At 42.4% G+C, this 20,119-nt stretch overlaps 1 protein-coding gene across 1 annotated transcript in view; it reads right to left on the reverse strand.

Moving 5' to 3' along the window:
* CAD (carbamoyl-phosphate synthetase 2, aspartate transcarbamylase, and dihydroorotase) overlaps window positions 1-20,119 on the reverse strand; it is a gene marked incomplete in the record, with an annotated part of 2,299,829 nt that overhangs the window by 944,394 nt on the left and 1,335,316 nt on the right. Inside the window, 1 exon segment of the mRNA XM_044075466.1 lies at window positions 2,866-2,970. Within this exon segment, the coding sequence (XP_043931401.1) occupies window positions 2,866-2,970 (105 nt within the window).

Here is a 20,119-nt window from a genome sequence, read left to right on the forward strand (position 1 = left end):
GAATGAGGTGGTTGTAGATCTATTTGATCTTATCAGTTTAATGACTCTGTAGCCTTTCTACCTCTTTGTAATCTTCTCAGCACTGTTTCCGAGAGATCCTTGAGCATTCCTTAACATTCCAGTTTGCGACTGGAATGTTATTTTCAGCTCCTGCAGTTTTAGTAAAGCTACTGCTGTTGCTCCTCCTTTAATATTTTCAGATTCTATCACTTTTTACATATCACTGCAGTACTTCTCAGGCTTGTCCTGCAGAACAACGAAAATTTCATCCAAGTGCCACAGCTTCCTCTCTTTCTACTCTGGTTTCAGTATTGCTATATTTCTAAGCAATATTCAAAGTCTCGTCAGTCAAACATTTTGATCATTTATGTAAGGGGGCAGTTCACATTTTTTAAATGCAACTTTCTTGATATTCTTCTTATAAATCTATTGGTATTCATCCACTTGCATCTAAGGTAGCAAATCAATTTCACAAAACATTTGAATTCTGGTGGTGTACACTTAAGACGATTCAGAAATCAATAATCTTATGAACAGTCAAACAGCGATAATTCAAATACAAGAAATAAAATCTCTGTAAAAACACACCATTACACTAAGTACAAGCTTTTGTTTTTGAAATAAGACTTCAGAGTCTAAGTCTTATTTCAAAGACAAAGTGCTTGCCAAGTAGAACAGTGTGTGTTTTTACAGAGTTAAGACCATATCCGGGCTTATTCGTATTAAGCTTGATTATTCATGCTAGCAGCCAGTGATTTGTACCACACTCAGCCCCATGTTTTGTTTTGATGATGTTCTTCAGTATTTCCAACATCGATTTCCACAAACAGTGAATTTGATTTCAGTGCAATCCATTGTATAAAGTCCATATGTACAAATGTCACTTCTCTTGTCAAAAGGTGTTTGAAATTGAGCCGTTTGCCTACAAAACCCTTATATATTCTTCCTCTTCATTTCTATTATGGAACCAGTATTTTCTAACCACTTCAGGTTCTAGTCATCTGTTACTATCAACAGATCCTGTCTGCATGTTTCACTCATTTCAGCTTGCTCTTATCTGCCTCAGTGGTGACAGGAGATAAACACCTTAACTGCAGCCTAGGTGATCAGAGATCAAAAAGGACCTTGATGGCACAGATAGGGTGTGTAGAGGAACCATGGGGGGGGGGGGGGTACACATGTTGAGGGTACACTCCTGTGGTTTGAATGCCTTGGTGGACACCAGGGAAGCAACAATGCAGTGCCACTTGAGGATGAACAGGGATTCCCCATGGTCTCAGCCCCTTACACTAGTGAGGTGCAGTCCCCTGCACTCTTCATCCTCAGGGTGTTACTGGGTGATTAGATGGGTCAACAGATAAAGCACTCCCTTGGCAGCAATATAATGCTGGAGTAAGACCTAACGGATCTCCTCATAGGGCCTGAACACTATTGGAACAAGACTGAGGAACTCAAAAGGGTCCAGAAGAAGTAGCAATTAAAGGAGTGGCACCAGGAAATTGGTTGTTACAGCTAGGAGGACAATAAATACATAAATCGCTCCACACTATTTCGGCTTGCATTTGCTAGCAGAATGTACTAACCTCATACTCTAAGGCCTCTTCTGATATCATATATACATAAATGAATGTCAAGTTAATGGATGCATCTCATAGGAAGACATGTTGCTTCATACCAAAGGCCACCAGTATGAAACTGTTTAATGAATGTCATACTCAAAAGTCCTAGTAGTCCTGGTACACAGTTGGAAAGATTTATTTATTTATTTTTTTATAATAAACTTTACTTTCATTACTTGCCGGATTACATTTTTGTTATTTTCATATTGGTGGCCTTTGGTTGGAAGTGACATTGAGCGAGAGAGATTATTCCTCTCAAACTTAGAAAGGAGTTAGAATAAAAGGCATTCTGTCATTATGAATTTTCTTAGATATGAAGTCTGAAACTTCAATGCCTGTTATTACTTAGTGAAGTCAAGCCTCACTGATGTGTCAGAAAAATCCAAAAAAACACAAACTTTATAAGAAAAGGACCAAAAATAAGAGGCAAAAATCTGGACAGACTCTTAAAACCTGGGAAGGTGAGAGGTATGCATATTGCAATTTCTGTTTGTATTGTACTAATTTGCCTTTAATTTCTCTATAAACTGGCTAACATTTATCTAAACATTAATTATTGAATAACAAATTGCAGCTATTCTTGACCAATGTTTTATATTGTGTCTAATTTGGTACAATTTATACTGTATATGTTTTTGTATCATTTTTAAAATTAGTAAAATTACACAGTTCTTAAAATGGTTTTGTATTACTTGGGGAACTGTTAAACTGTTCACATGCTGAGGAAGTAAATGTCCAATGTCCCCAATGCTAAAATTTTTCACTGGGCTAACTGTTCAACAACTTTAGCTAGAAAAAAATAGGTACAAATAAAAATAGCAACAATGAAAAAACAAGTGCCAAACCAGTGTAGTTATCACTCTTACGAGTGACTGACTCGAATGAGAATGACTGCTCACTTACTCAGAAAAATAATATTCTCACATTACAGCATATTTTTCAGTTGACATACTTGGTGTGGTAGATGATCCCTGCACTACTCTTTGGGCATCCAACCATTTTGAAGTTAAACGTTACCCTGCAGATGATCCCCCTTTTATGAATACAAAGTAACAATGATCCTCATAATTATCATTAACTGTATTAATGAATATAAGCAGTACTAATTCTATACAAAAAAACAAGTAACTTGGCCAATAAACAAGAATGATGACAGGCACTGTAATTCTAGCAAATTCTGAACAGTCAACATTTTGTTTAGAAATAGTGGTCATAACAAACAAAAGCAAACAGAAAGACACCTCACCTTTATTCCATGTTCACTATAGAAGTCAGCAGTTCCCAAACTGGCATAGAGATTGTAGCCCAAACTTTCAAGAGTCTGCACAGTGGACAGCAGCTCGCTCTTGTTCTAAGTGTAAAACAAACATACACAAGTCAGCTCTGGCTACACATACAGATCACAAAAGTATTACTAACACCCATTGTCTCAGATGCGTAAGTACATCTTTAAAAAGAAAAAGGCAATGCGGTGAAAGGAATGAATTGTTAATAAAACTACAACAAACCGAAACAGCTACATGCTATTCAAAAGCTTGAAGTATGATGCAATTTAATTGTTCTTATGAATGATCATTTTAGGAGATTTCTTCCATTAAGTCATAACAGTGGAGCTTACAGACATTTTGTTTGACCAGAAATTATTTTCAAGCACTGCAGAATGAAGGACAATATTAGTTACATGAATATCTTCATTAACAAGAGATACCAGAGACGCACAGAGCAGCCTTTGAGGAGGAATTCCCTTCATTTAGCCATTGGTTATATGTATCAACAAAGGTTAAGGTCTGTAAAAGTAAGGAGACAAGCAATTTAATTTCCATTTATTTCTTGGCTTACATAAAACTGTGCTAGGAAAACCAAGACCGAGGCCTACAGATGGGCTTCTGCAAAAGAGCCAAATTGATGGGAAAGGAAGAAGGCATGACCTCTTCTGATTAAGCCTCTCTTGGCGAATGGAGTTATACAAATGTTTAGCCAAAGCCCCCACCCACCACCTCTCAATCTAGTCCATTCTACTTAAATACCTGTGATTAGCCTTCAAAAAGAAATTACACTTTTTCTGTATCCCTATACATCTTTGACTAACTGTTCTCGGATAAATTTTCCTCACCAATACAACTCTCCCTAACAAAGTAAAATTTAATTTTTTTAATCATACCCTTAACTGTTGGGATTGTTCCGAATTCCCAGGTTTGTGTTACTTTGTTTGCAAGCAATAGAAATTGCACTGCTGCTTTCTTCTTTATCTCTCTATAACACCCCTGACACTAAACTTCTTTAACCCTCCTTAAAGTTTGCTAAACTCAAGCATGGCCAAAATATATGCTACCATGTCCAAACCCCTCCATCTTCAAACTTGCAACACAGGGAAATTTATGTTCAGAAAACATCCTCCTTAAGAAAATTTCTGTGCAAGCATTTTGATGCAACTATCCTAAATCTTTCTGGCACATTCAGTAACAAACATACCCATTTCCAATTATTCTCATCCATCTCGACTTCCAGGAATGTATTCTAATCCTGTCAAAGTCTCCCAAAACTTCCTCATTAAAATCTTTCCATGGCTTACAAACCCTGCTCACTATTCCTCTTATTAAGCTCCCACTACCTTCTCTCTTACAATAAAGGCACAGCCTTAGGGTACTTCACAGCAACTCCGATAAAAGACTGCCTTGTTGCAACAAGGAAGCCCTCACAACAGAGAAGGAAAAAATAGTAAAATAACACTTCTGCTTCACCTGTTCTTAACTCCATCTGCTAACTAATCACGGCTGATGCCAGTAAATCACACTGCTCCTCCTCTCAAAACCCCTTTCCTCACAGTCACCCAATTTACTATCACAGACGGGCAGTAAGAAAACCAACCACAGGTTTACTTCCTCCGTTTTTAACAAGCTCTGTAGCACAAGGTACTTGCACACCATGCATAATAAAGCTAAAGAGATTATCAAACGGATTTCCTGTGGTTAACCTATTTTTTCTTATTTTTATTGGATTCTGTAATTAAAATAGCAACATTATTTTTAGCTTACAGCCTCCTAACTCTGGACCAGGGCACTTAAAACTACAGCTTCCTTTTGGAGCATCATTTATCCCTTGACATTCTAGGACTGCTCCCATACAAAACAAAATACCTTGCATTTTAATCACTGACAAAATTGGTCAGAATACCAACAAGAAAAAGCAAAAAAAAATACCAAACAGCAATACAAGTGAAAACATACACCACCTGTTCAGTCTGGTCCAATGAAGTCATTTTGATCTATAAAAATCTTTTAATCTTTACAACAGATTTCTATATATTTTTTTATTCATACACCCTTCTAATGTACTCCCAAGATGAATTTTGCAAATATTCCACTTGCTGTTACTATGTACAACTCTGTCCAGCTGCCATCCCACTGCATACTTGTTACTCTTGCTTTCATCTTATTAACGTTATAACCAGAAAATTTGCCAGTCTTGATTGTCAGAAATAGACTCAGTGCCCCTTTAAGGATCAAATCATACATAAAGCAAAACATCAAAACAGTGGAACTTTACAGACATCCTTATTTATTACATATCCCCTAAGCTCAAGCTTCTCACATCTGCAGCCAAGGGCTCCAAAGCACAGTGCAAACAAAATAGGAAATACAAATCCTTGTCTTGACATCTAAACATAAAAGCAAATGACACATCTGCACAAATCTTAAATCTTCCTCTGTGTGCTGAAAAAGTACAGTTTTGTACCTACCATAAATGTAGATGTCCGAACAGGATAGCATCTGCAGTCCTTACAAATGGGTTGTCCTGTCGTCAGGCAGCCCTTCGGTCGGCCGGATTCCAAAGTCTGGGTCTGGCCTCGGCTGGTGTCGCACTTCACCCGACGTCATAGCTGCAGTTCTTCGGGTATAAAGGCATCAGCCGACGCCATTTTCCTCAGTGTTTCTTGCCCCAGATGCCAGTTGCCCTCTTGGATAGCTAAATTTTTGGATAAATGCCAATGTTTCCAAATAGTAGAAGGCAAACACAAAAAGTAATCATGTATGTACATATATACAAACAAATACACCATAAGAGATCCCCCCCCAGCTAGCTATTAGGTGGGCAAATACCCTAGGAGTACCACAGAGGGGAAGGAGGGTGGGTAATCCTGACTGCAGATGCTATCCTGTTCGGACATCTACATTTATGGTAGGTACAAAACTGTACTATGTCCTTCAAGGATGCATCTGCAGTCCTTACAAATGGGTAGAATACCATAGCCAAACTAGGGAGGAGGAAGAAGAAATTATGGTGTAGTTAGGATCCCTTGCAAAACAGCAGTGGCAAACCCTGCTCGGGATCTAGAGTATAAAGGTAAGTTATAATGCTTGGCAAATGTATGCACGGAGGTCCAAATAGCAGCCTCTATAATGTCCTTGGTAGCCACTCCTCGTAAGAAAGCTGTGGTAGTGGCTGTAGCCCTTGTAGAATGAGGCCTTATGTTCTGTGGAATTTGCTTTCCATGGTAGGAGTAACAGAATCTAATGCAATTTCCTATCCACTTGGAGATTGTCTGTTTGGAAATTGTTTTTCCTTCCCTTCCTGTTGCATATGCTACCAGAAGCTGGTCAGATTTTCTATTGCCCTTGGTTCTGTCCAGGTAGTAGCGTAACTGTCTATGTACATCCAAGGTATGCAGCAGTCTTTCCCCCCTGTTCTGTGGATTGGGAAAGAAGGTAGGTAGGTGGATTGCCTGGTTTAAAGACACTCTGGATACCACCTTAGGCATAAATGTAGGATTAGTTCTCATGGACACTCTATCTTGATGGAAGATTAGGAAGGGTTGTACTGCCATTAAAGCCTGTAGTTCTGAAACCCTTCTTGCTGAGGTAATTGCCAGCAGGAAAGCAGTTTTCCAGGATAGGTGTTGAAGATCTGCTGTTGCTGCTGGTTCGAAAGGGGGAAGTGTCAATTTTTCTAGTACAAAGTTCAAGTCCCATGCTGGTAATGGTGGTTTCCTAGGAGGTTTTACATTCTTAATTCCTCTCAGAAACTGCCTGAGTAGAGGATGCGAAAAGACAGGTGGATCAAAGCTGTATTCTGCAGAAATAGCTGATGCATGTATTTTGATGGAGGAATAGGACAGGCCTGTATGGAAAAGCTCTGCCAAATACTCCAGGATGTTGGCAATGTCTACCTTTGACACATCTTTGCCCCTGTCGGTACTCCAAATGAGAAACCTTTTCCATTTTCCTGCATAGTTCCTTCTTGTTGAGGGTCTGCGGGCCTCAAGGATAATGTCTTTAACCCTTTGGGATAAATCTGGGTTAGTTGCTCTTATGTAATGTTCCAGGCAGTCAGTTGCAGAGTTTTCAGGTTTGGATGCAGGATGTTGTAGTTGAGTTAACATCAAGGGAATCAGGGGTAGTGTTCACATTCTCCCCCGAGACATGCTCCTTAGTAATGGGTACCAATGTTGTCTTGGCCAGTCTGGAGCTATCAGAATTATCCTTGGACGTTCCTCTTTGATTTTCAATAGCACCTTGTGCATCAAAGGAAGAGGTGGGAATGCATATGCTGTCAGGCCTTTCCAACTGAAGGATAGAGAGTCCACCTTCCAAGCAAGTGGGTGGTATGTCCTTGTGCAGAATTTCTTGAGCTGGTGATTGAGTGGGGATGCGAATAGGTCTATTTGTGGCAGTCCCCATTTCTTTGTGATGGCCTTGAAGATGTCCGGTGTGTAGCATCCATTCGTGAGCATCCGAGGTAGTTCTGCTTAATATGTCTGCTAGGATGTTTTCTTTTCACGGTACAAAAATTGCTTGTAACTGAATGTTGTAACTCAGAGCCATATTCCATAGGTCCAGGGCCATTCGGCATAGAGGGTATGAATGAGTGCCTCCCTGTTTGTTGATGTACCACATGACTGTGGTGTTGTCTGTCCTTATCAACTGGCCTTCCTGGAGGAATGGTCTGAAATTCTGGATTGCTAGTTGTACTGCCAGCATTTCTTTTTGATTTATGTGCAGGTGCAGCTGCTCTGGAGTCCATAAGCCTTGTATGCACTTGTCCAGCATGTGGGCCCCCCAGCCGAGGTCTGAGGCGTCCGTTGTGATGGTTTGGCTTGGTTGAATGCTGTGAAATGGTAAACCTGGGTTTGACTGGCATGCCTGAGCCCACCATAGGAACTCTTGTTTCAGGCATGGAATTAGTGGTATTTCGGTTTCTAAGCTGTGTGGAGGAGTCTGGAAAGGACCAATTTTTGGAAGGCCAGTTCCTGCTAAACCTTGGAGGCTGAACCTGTAAGAAATCTTTTACTGTTTGTACAGGTTTTGCCTTCTCTTCCATTTTCTTTGGTGGTAGGTTTGGCATTCCTCTTTTTTTGGGTAAAGTGTGGAAATGAAACCTGTAGCCTTGGTCTATAGTTTGCAAAATCCACTTGTCTCTTGTGATATAGTGCCAGTGTTTTGAAAATAATGCTAACTTTCCGCCTAAGGGTGCTGCTATTTGTTCCCTGGTAGGCGGTGTCAAAGCCAAGTCACTGTGATTGTCCTGTTGCAGTGGTAGTGGTTGTGTCTGTGCCTCGTTGGTTGTTACCTTGCCACTGGCGTCCCCTGTAGGCACCTCCTCTGGATTGATTTCTGCCTCTTGAACGCCTATTCCTGCCTCTCTGAGTTTTTCGGTAGTAGTAATCTCTGGATCTGACCGACCGGCACTTGCGAACAGCTTCTGCTTCGGGCGCCACGCGGCAAGAAAGACTGAGGAAAATGGCGTCGGCCGATGCCTTTATACCCGAAGAACTGCAGCTATGACGTCGGGTGAAGTGCGACACCAGCCAGACCCAGACTTTGGAATCCGGCCGACCGAAGGGCTGCCTGATGACAGGACAACCCATTTGTAAGGACTGCAGATGCATCCTTGAAGGATATCATAGTCATTACCAAATCTACAAACCTCACAGAAAAAAATAAAACAAATAAGAGCACCCACTTCAAAAAGTACCACTTCACTATGAAAGGCCCTCTTTGCATCCAAATTCAGGGCCAGCAATGACTGACTGCTGATGAGCAGATCCACAACAACATTCCACTCAAAGTTTAAATTTATTCACCCACAAAACCACACTTATCACTATCAGCTAACAGAGAAACAGATTTTTGTCCATCTTTTCCATACAACTGTCAAACAATCTGTAATCATGATTTAATACAGATATGGGCCTATAAGTAAAGAACAAACTGCTCCCCTTCTTTGGCATTGTCACTACTGCTCCCTACTTTCATAGGTTGGTACTAGGCTATCGGCCCTAGGGCCTATGCAAGCCTAGCCATGACAATTCCCTAGATATTTCTTCCCACAAAATTTACTTCCCTGGACGCCTGTCTAGCAGGGCGACTGACATGATCCCCGGGGTGAATTTCCCATCTCCCATCCAATTGTCAAGGTTCCTTTTGAAGAGGGCCAAGGAGGTGGTCTGCTTGACATGTACAGGCAGTCTATTCCAGAGTATGAGGAGTTTCTGGGTCAGGAACCTATCCCTCCAGCATTTTTTGTTCATTGTGATGACGAGGTTTAGATCCCTGGAGCGTGTGGCTGTGAGGGATTGGGATTTCTTTAAGTGGAGTATGTCCAACAGCTCAGGGTTTGACATGGCCTTGTATGTTAAGCAGAGATCACCTCTGAGTAGACAATATGCCACAGAGTATAGCTGGAGTTTTTTTTTAGACTGTCAGCATAGGGAATTCTGCTTTAGGCCTGTGATTCTTTTAGTGAGGTATTTCTGACATATATTTCATGACAAAACAAGCTGAAGTTTTAACAATTCTGCAATAAACTATCGACGAAATTCTGGTATTAATTCTTAATGGACAGTATATATATATATATATATATATATATATATATATATATATATATATATATATATATATATATATATATATATATATATCCTCTGGTATACCACTACTTGGGTTTTTATATCTGGCCTGCCTCTTCATAGACTCAACCTACTCCTCTTAACATTGACCATCAACAGCATCTGTAAAGTAAACTGTGACAACCCCCCCGGACCACTTAAAAAGACTCTTATGCTCATTTTACCCTAGTCTGTGCCTTGCGTATCAACTAAAATACTTTTAAAACTGATCTGAAATCATTAGTGGATCCCTATGTAGCCAATCGTCACTGCCAGCAACAATTCTTAGAGCTTTTTTCCTTATGTTTTCCAATAGTAAGATTAACTATAAAAAAATATCTTTAAATGGCCACCATAAAAATTATTTGGTACATATACATGTATGTATATACCCGAAGACACACACGCATACATATACATACACACATACATATATAATTATATATATATTTATCAAAGAACACCTGAATCTCCTGTTACACCTTTTTCAACTCCATCATAAAATTTATTCTGCAATTCTAACAAATGACTCATCTTACTTTTTCAAATCTGGTCTAGATCTGTGTGTAATCTGAGCAGCATGATTTACCATGCCTATTATGATTTATTATAAACTTATCACAATTCCTCATCTAAGCCTGGTTGCCCTGTTCCAGTATATTCATGCCACCTTCAACTAAATGCACATCTTAACAGAACCCTCTTGCTTTACAACAATATATAGGAAAACTCCAATCCCTTTCTAGACCATGCTGGATAAATGTAAACACACAGACAGACACACACAGAGACACGCATGCGCACAGACTCTCAGAGGCACAGAGACACAGACACACTCCCAAGCTGCATGGTCTAAAATTACTAATGGGTATAAACTGATGTCCTTGACCAAGCATACATGCTCACTTTATATAAACTTTGTAAATACACAAGTCGCACGTGTGTATTAAAGCAGTAAACACAGTGTGCAGGTTCAAACTTAATATCAGAGCCTGCTGTAAAGCCCATTACTTTGGTAAAGACTACAACACATTTCCACAAGTGCAGTATACAATAGCTCCTGGGCCACATCTAAATTCTGCAAAACTTCACCAATATATAAAACCAATGCCTTCCTGGAAAGCAATCTTTTAACATTCCTCCAAACAAGTGGTCTCTGGTTGCATGTAATACATACTTTCAGATATGTTACACCTACATAGCAAGATATGTTGAATCGATACGTCCCTTAAATAAAATATATATTGCAAGATGCGTTAAAATTACAAATCCCTTTACTCCACTGCAACAACCACTGACATCTAACATATCACTCACCATCAAGGGAAATTCCTAGAGAAAGTACAATTGTGTAAAATCTTACGGTAACAGTAGATGTCCTAGTATTCGCTGTTGCAGTATTCATAACCTATCAGATCTCCTGCCAAGGACAGTCCAAATCCAGCCAGTCTACCAAAGCCTTTACCTATTACCAGAATCTTATGTCAGATATATGCTCCCCACATCAATGTAGGGCATAGAAGTGACATATCGACACTCCAAGCTCAGAACTGAAGTGCCCCAAGAAAATTAGAGCCATCCCAGGAGAAAGGAGAACATGTACATCCAAGGAAAACGAGAAGCCTTAGTGTAAGGTAAAGACCCCTTGGCCAGCCAGATGTTCCCAACAGAAAAAAGGAAGACATGGGGCATGAGTTAGGGACTGAATATTGCAACAGTGAAGATAAAGACATCTACTGATAGGGTAAGATTTTACACAATTGTTCTGTGTCTTTCCATAGCACTGGTGCAGTATTCATAATGTATAGAAGAGTACAAAAGCTACTGTTAAGGAAGGAGAGGAGGATGACAAAGAGGAACCCTCTACAAACCCATGAATGATAACCTTGGCAAAACCAGACCTGGCTTTGAAAATATCATGCAGCTTGTAGTGTTTACTGAAGGTGTGCAGACAACCAAGTAGCAGCTTCAAGGATGGAACTGGTGTCCAAACCTTCAAAGAAGCCCCGGAGGAAGCCACTGCCCTGTAGAATGGGCCAAAACAGAGACCAAAACCTGTGTGCCATGAAAAGAACAAAAGAAAATGGCCTTTGAAATCCAGGAGATGGTTTGCTTGGAAACCACCAAATCCAATCACCTGGTGTGAAAAGAAACAAAACGCTGCACAGATCTGCATATGACCTTTGTCTTACCTAAATACCGGAGCAGTCTCTGAAGATCCAAGATGTGCAGAACCTTCTCACTAGCAGTATGCAGAGAATAAAAAAAGGAAGGAGGCTGGACAGACTGATTAAGGAACAACTAACTGACCACCTTGGGTATAAAAGGAGGATTAGTATGCGAAGACACCCCGTCCCGATGAAAAATCAATAAGGGGAAAAGGTCACTGAGACCCGTGGATCAGAAATGCTCTTGGCAGAGGTGAGGGCAACTAGCAAGTGCCTTCCAGATGCAATGTTGCAAAGTAGTAGTAGCAGTAGGCTCAAAAGAAGCCAGAGTCAATTTCTCAAACAAAATTAAGGTCTCAAGAGGAAGGGATAGGTTTTCCTGGGGACTTAAGGACATCTTTCAGGAATTGCTTAACCACAAAATGAGAGGTCAATGGTGGATTCAAATGCAGAGAAGTAGAAATTGCTAACAAGTGAGCTTTAACAGAAAAATATGTATAGCCAGCATCACTCAAGTCAGAACAAAAGGGACCCCCACTAAAAAGAGATCCTGGTGAAGCTTAAGAAAACAAACAGAAAATCTCTTCCACTTGGACATACATAATTTTCTGTTAATGGGGTTCCTAGCCTCCTTCAGAACCCAAAGTACATCCTTGGAAAACTGCTGTTGAAAGGGGATTAAACCCCCACCACCCAAAGTGTCAACTGAAGAGTGGATAAGTGAGGATGAGAAAGAAAAATCCTCGTCTTATGTGAGAAGATCCATTGGGTGAGAACTTGTGATGATTGCCCCTAGGTCAGATTGGGGGGGGGGGGGGGCAGTGCTGTCTGGGCTAAAACGGAGTCACCGGCAAGATTCTTGGCAAGTTCTTTTTGATCTTGTGCAGGACCTTGTGATGAAAGGGAGGAGGAAACCCATACAGGAACATCCTCTTCCACGAAAGACATGGCATCCACCTTCCAAGCCAGAGGACTTGGGGGTTCTGGAACAGAAGCAAGGAAGTTGTATGTTCAGATGCAAGGCAAAAATATCAATTTGAGGAATATGTCCTCAATAAACTATGTCCAGAAACACTTCTCTCAAAGCATCCATTTGTGCGGTTGTGCCTTGGACCTCCTCAGACGGTGTGCCACCAGGTTATGGTTCTGAAGAAATGTAAACCACCTGAAAAGAAACTTGTTGCACAACAAGATCCCAGGCCTGAAGAGCTAGTCTGCAAAGATAATACCTTGTGCCTACTTGCTTGTTTATGCTCTGCATGACTGTGGAGGTGTCTATCCGGGCCTTTAAAGAGCTTAGGGACCAAAGAGAATAGAAGGTTTGGTGAGCAAAAGGTAGTATCTGCAAATGTTGTTGATGTGATCTGGCTCCAAAGACACGGAACTCTCAGACTGCCAGAAACAGCTCCACATCCCTGATCCGAGGTGTATGTAAACCGCTCTTGAGATGGAGGACAGTGGAAAGGGATGCCTGGGGTGAGGGATATGTGCTGAATCCATCGATGTAGCTAGAGTTTGAGACAAAAGTAAGGGAAAGAATAGTTGTGTAAAATCTTACCAGAACCAGAGATGTCCTTCTCTTCCATGTTACAGTATTATACATGTGGGTTTTACCCTTCTTCCTTTCCAGTTCTACCGGCCAGGTTTCCAAAAATTTTCAGTCCCTCTAGGTGTGTCGGATGTCTGATGTGGCAGCAGGAACGTGGGCCATAAAAGTGACATCTGCACGCACCAGTCCTCAGAACCTAAAAGAGGCCCCAGTCAGAGCCAGTCCTGTAAGGGCATAGCCTGTCCATTGTCACCCAGGAGAGCAAGTGCAGTCTAACAAGAGGGGAAGGTGGGAGGGACAGAATACTGCAGCATGGAAGAGAAGGACATCTATGGTTATGGTAAGATTTTGCACAACTTCCCTATGTCCTATTTCAGTGCTGCAGTATTCTACATGTGGGTGAGTGCCAAAGCTCACTAAGTATTGGGGGGGTGGCCTAGATGATGTTTCCAGGAATCCATGTAGGATAGCCCTGGCAAAGCCGGTCCTAGCCCTGGAGACATGGTCTAATTTGTAGCGTTTGTTAAAGGTGTGCACTGAGGACCAAGTAGTGCCTCACAAATGAAATTTATGTCTAACCCCTTAAAAAAGGCTTCAGAAGAAGCCACTGCTCTGGTGGAGTGGGCTTTGACATTGTCCTGCAAGGTCTTTCCGTAGTGTAGGTAGCAGAAGGAAATGGCCCTGGAAATCCAGGCCAAGATGGTCTGTTTTTGCTCACAGCTTTCCCCGGGGCTCTGGGGTGGAAGCAGACCAAGAGTTGGTCAGATTTCCTAAAAGGTTTGGTTTTATGAAGATAAAAGCTAAACTGTCTGTGGACGTTCAGGGAACGAAGTACTCTCACTATCCCCCTGCAGATTAGGGAAGAAGGTGGGCAAGTTTATGCACTGGTTCAAGGATCGGTCATTCACTACCTTTGCAGTGAATGACAGGTTAGTTCTGAGGGTCACCCTGTCCAGGTGGAGGACTAAAACTGGTGGTGTAGCCATAAGAGCTTGCAATTCTGAGACCCTTCTGGCTGAGGTCAGAGCTACCAATAAGAAGGTTTTCCATGTGCAAAATTTATGGGAGCTTTGTCTTCTGGCTCAAAGAGGGCTAGTGTGAGTTTTTCGAATACACAGTTAAGATCTCAGGGGGAGGGAAGGGTTTCTTGGGAGATCTCAAGTGCAGTACCCCTTTACAGAACAGTTTAGCGGGGAGTCTGGATGCAAGGGCAGGCTCCAGAGGAAAGCAGTCAAAGACAGTAGACAGATGTGCTTTCACAGATGAGTATGACAGCCCTGTCTGCATAAGTTCACACAGATAAGACATGATGAGAGGAATATCATTTTCCAGCAGGTCCAAATGTCTTTTGTGACACCAAATCGAAAACCTTTTCCATTTAGAGAGATAGGATTCCTGCAGGACAGTGAGTACGTCCTCGTTGTATAGGTGTCTGAATGGGATCAGAATGCTATCAGCCACAGGGTGAGGTGCAAGGATTTCCACTGTGGGTGTATCAGAGTCCCTTTGTTCGGTGTGAGCAGGTCCACTGACAGGGGTAACTAGTGGTGATTGCCCGTGGACAGGTGAAGAGGGAACCAGTGCTGTCTTGGCCAGTAGGGAATCACCAACAAGATTTAGGGGGAGTCCTGCTGCATTCTCAGCAGGACCCTTTGTATCAGTGGGAAGGGGGGAAATGCATACAGGAATTTGTCTGAGATTGGTACAGCTATACCTACTTTTAATAAAGTTTAGTGAACCAATACCTTACCTTGCTATTGATGCCAACAGAATGATCTTTTAGATGTTGTTTTACATAAAAAATTTAACAATGTTTATAATTCATTTAATGATCCATATCAACCTTTGAGCCATATCCAAAAACCAGCTCAGATTATCATCATTCCCTGGCACCGTTGACAAAAAATGTATCGAGGTTGCATGCTTTACAAGTCAGGGTTACTACAAGCTGCATGTTCAAAAAAAAAAAAAAAAAAAAGAGACCTCAGATGGATTAAATGGCCACAGCCATGTTTTATTGCCATTTACTGCCAATGACCTTTCTCAAAGCCAATTATCAGATGTGCGCAAGGCTGGAATGTCAGGAAGGCCATTTTACTTCTTTCATATCATTCCCCTAAACCTACAGGACAACAGACAGCACGTCGATATCTGGCCCTTCTGAATCAACATACCCACATCATAACTTTTTCATTTCACAATTCATCACAACTCCTCTGGGCCGCCTTACAATCTGACCCTACCTGTTCTCCACCCCCCTCTCCCCACTGAAACCAGAGTCCGAGCTGACCTGCCTCAGACAAATGATGGCTTGCTGCAATTGGCTTGCCAGTCACTGTTCCCCTTCAGGTCATGGAAAAGGCATCTGTTAATCCCTTGGGGTATGGTGTCTTGGTGCAGTAGCCAGGAAGCTGCCTGTTTACGGAGGAGGTGAACAGGTCTATCTCTGGAATACCCCACGTGTGGACCATAATCTCTTTGTAGCATCCATTCGTGGTTGTTTCAGGAGGTTCTGCTCAAGTAATCTGCTTGGATGTTGTGTAGGGATGGGATGTAGGCTGCCTGAAGGGTGATCCCCTGTATGGTAGCCAGTTCCCACACCTACAGAGCTAGTCTGCATAGAAGGTAGGATTTGGTCCCTCCCTGCTTGTTGACATACCACAGGACTATGGTGTTGTCTGTGAATATCTCGTGAGGGCCCTGCTGTAGGTATGGCTGGAAGGCCTGTAAAGCCAGAAGAATGGCCCTCATTTCTCTTGCGTTTATGTGGTCTTGTCTGAGTCTGTTTGTCCACAAACCTTGTACCTTCTTTGCCCCCAGACCCAGAGTCGCTCCCCAGCCCATGACTGAGGCATCTGTGTACATGGTTTGGGCAGGCGAGGGTGCTTGCAGAGGCAGACCTGGATTTTTGACTACCTGAGCCACCCACCATCTCAGCTCCTGATGTAGGCAGGGGAGCAAGGGGATCCTGAACTCCAGTGGAGGTACCACTGAAGTTTCCTTGTGCATCCCTGCTAGGGGCAACATGAGGATGGTATCTGCCATGTACCCTAGAAGTCTGAGAAATTTCCTTGCAGTCAATTCTGTTGATTGTATAGCAGAAATTAGGTGGTTTTCAAGGGATACCACATTTTCTGCTGGAAGAAAGGCCTTCATGAGATCTGTTCTGATTCTGCAACCCAGGAAGACAAGATCCTGTGTGAGGTTGAGGTGGGACTTTGGGATAGTCCCGATTTTGGTTTAAAGTTTACATTTGTCACTAACACCCTCCTAATACTGGTGATTTTGAAACAAAAGGTAGTGGATTACATTTTTTAAATAATGGCAATCAAAGTTACGGACTTGTTTTACTTTAGAAAATGCATGTTAATCCACACTACTTCATTCTGTATGTATAAAGTTAATGCTACTAACTTTTAAATGTGTCCCTGGATCTGAATTTGTTCCTGAATCTGGAAGTAGGCGCTTGAGAGCCATCACACACTGTACTACGGCAAAGAGCAGTGACCGGCAACATTTTCTTCAGTCTTAGAGATAAACTGCTTCAGAGTGAAGAGCACTGGTGATCGGCAGCATTTCTCTGTTTCAATACATGCTGAAACTCAATGCTGCTGAAATCAGGTTTACTTGTGCGCATTTGCAGTTAGGCAGCCCAGTTTCCCTGCAGAGTGCGCTTCATTTCTGTTTCCGGTTGACTCACTTTCCCTCTTATCCTTCTGAAGTTATATTCATTAATGCCGACCATGTTTGTTGTTCATACTGAATTAGTAAAAAGAACTTTAAATGCTTCATGAAACAACTGTTATGATATTCACATCCATGGTCTCCAAAAACAAAACAAAATATGGAGGAACCGGAACAGAAAGGCAGGATGCTAACATTCATAACTATTGTTATTGCACAGTAAGCAGATTTTTTTCTAGAAAGACAAATGTGAACACCATGTACCTAAACACTAAAAATTAAGCTGACAAGGTAACTGACAAAGCTGAGTTACTTTTTCAACTTAATTTTCAATTGTGGAGGAATAATATGACTGCAAAATTACTTGCGCTGCTAGAAGGCACTCTGGTATAACTACATGCAATTCCTACAGTCTCACAGCAAGCTCGCATGTAAACACAAAGGCACCATGAGACAGCAGTCGGTGTTGAGGAGAAATTTATCCATATCAGGGACTTCATACAATCTGTCTGCTCTCAGAGGGGCCGGAGGGTTGGGAGTCCGGGCTAGTGGAGGCTGAGAAGGCACCCAGAAAAGCAGGTTCGATGGGAGGAATAGCAGAAGGGCTGTAGGGTGCCCATCTGGATAAAGTCACAGAACCTTTTCTGAACATCAGACATAACCAAGGATTGCCACTTAAAGTGGTTTTTCATTTTATTAATTGTTTCCCCAAATGTAAGATCCTCTACAGGCAAATCAGGTTCAACAGCGCCCTACTCAAGTGAACATATCCCAAATAGGATGAGATCTGGGAGGAGTAGGAAAGAGAATATTCAGAGGAGTCAAGACAATTAATCTTCCTCAAGGTGCTCTACCCTCCTTTCCTGGGCTGGAGGTCTGGGACTAAGGAGGGGAAGAGCAGTGGCAGAGGATTCTGTTGAAGGCCTAAGGGTCAAAGGCATTCAAGAAGATTTGGCTGAAGGCCTGCCAATCTGGCAAGCTTTCACAGGTAGGAGTGAGCTGTCTTGCCTTTTGTTTTTTTATTCAAAGGCCTAGCTGGAATCTGGTTAGGAATAGGCCTAGGGTCACTGATCGGGAGAGCAGAGGCGGCGTCCGGTGAACTCTAACCAAAAGCTGCCCCCTCGGCATCTAGAGAAGGCGCCGGTAAATCCTCTGTGGACGTGTCACCCACTTGAGACTTTGCAGCTTCCTCAGAGGTACCCGCTATATCTGTTTTCGCGGATGCCGGATCCTCAGTCAAGCTAACGTCGGCTACAGAGTGAGGTATGGCAGACAGAGGAGCAGCAGCAGAAGTGGGCTATGAGGATTTCAGCTTCTTCCTAGGTGATTCGGATGGGGTGTCAGACGTGGCCTCCATTCCTAACATTAACTGTTTGAGGTGTTGATTCTCTAAGTACAGGTTTAGAGCCTGCAAACAGCAGCGTAAGGTCTTTGTGACAAACGAACAGCAAATGGCGCAGTTATCATGGTTGTGTCCCCTGCCTAGGCAAAAGAGACACCGGTCATGCGTATCTTTGTGGGGAACCTGCCAAACGCACTTGTCCATACCAGATGACATTAACAGACTATAATCAAAAACAAGCAGGACTGAAAGAATCCCTAATGGGGTACTTAACTGAGTCTTTTTCGATCAGACGTCTGTACAAAGCAGGAGCACTTGCAGTACAACTGGCAGCTGAAAAGTTCTGATGGCTGGTGCATGCAGATGTCACTTTTATGGCCCACGTTCCTGCTGCCACGTCAGACGTCCAATGCACCCAGAGGGACTGAAAATCCTTGGAAACCCAGCCGGTACAACCGGAAAGGAAGAAGGGTATACCCACATGTACAAAACTGCAACACTGGAATAGGAGGACATCTGGAAACTCCAGAGAGTGGCAATGCTGAAGCGTCTCAGACTGTACATACCACTGGAACTTCCTCATATGAAGTTTGTCAAATGTGAGCATGGGGAAGGCCGAAGCCATGAACCCCAGAGCCTTCAAAAATTCCATGACATGAATGATACAGGAAGTAAAGACAAGAAGTAAGCGGTTAATGACAAAACCTTAGGAGCAGGCAGACAAACCATCATTTGAACATTCCGAATCCTGTAACCCAGAAAAATGTGATCCTGAGAGGGGGACAGGACTGACATCTGGAGACTGAGAAACCCATAATACACAAAAGCAGTCTGGTAAAGTGAAGATCTAAGAGCCTGGATGGAAAAATAGCCTGAAGAAGCAGGTCTTCCAAGCAGGAAAATATTTGTAAGCCTTGAAGCCTGCAGAAAGCTATGACTGGAGCCAGGCACTTAATGAATACCCTTGGAGTTGTGGAAAGACCAAAAGGAAAAGCAGAGAATTGAAAGAAACAGAAATGTAAACTGCCTGAACAGAGGGTTAATAGGAACATGAAGATAGGCACCATTTAGATCTAGAGAAACCAAAACAGCCTGAGGAAGCAAGAAGGGAAATAGTGATTAGAGGGATAGAATCCCAAAGGAGGGTACTTTGAGAAATGTATTTAGAGAGGAAAGGTCTAGAACAGGCCTCCAGGACCCTTCTCTTTCCTGGGGTCCAGAAGCATCTTGTAATAAAACCTCATACTGTTCAGGACCTCTGGGAAAGGGCTGAATGTTACCCTGATCCAGCAAACTCTGGAGCACACCCCAAAAATGAAACGGATTCCTCAACAAAACAGTCAGGCTCCCTAGATCTCTTAAGTATAGAAGATCAAGGAGGAGCAGGAATACAACAAGCCTCGAGTAAAATCCTGCCACACTCCTCCTGAGGAGGTTTTCTGTCTCTTCTTATGGGGATCAGCAGCTTTACACAACCTCAGCAGATCTGAACATTGTCTACAGTTAATCAGAGCATCATGAATCTCCCCCTTACAAGGATCTGGGAATCCCCCTAGGCTTCTCTGACATAATCAGACATATTTCCCCCTTAACATCTGCTTGAGACGTTTGCAAAACCTCTGAGGATGTCAAAGGAGCCAGTTCCATGCCAGTCTCCGACATGGTTGCAGCAGAGGAAACTGATGTCAATACCAAGTGTTCTTCAGCATTATTATTCACCTCAAGAGAGATGTCTGGCGGAGGCTCAACAGCAGTATCAGACCTACACTTCTTAGCCATTTTCTTAAGTGGCAGCTGTCCTTGGGATGGATGGATTCAGCCATGGTATCCTGGGCAAATAACCAGAGACATTGATGCTCAAGATAAATG

This window comes from Protopterus annectens, chromosome 6.part1 (assembly GCF_019279795.1).
Source record: "Protopterus annectens isolate FY-2018-M chromosome 6.part1, PAN1.0, whole genome shotgun sequence".
Classification (NCBI taxonomy): Eukaryota; Metazoa; Chordata; order Ceratodontiformes; family Protopteridae; genus Protopterus; species Protopterus annectens.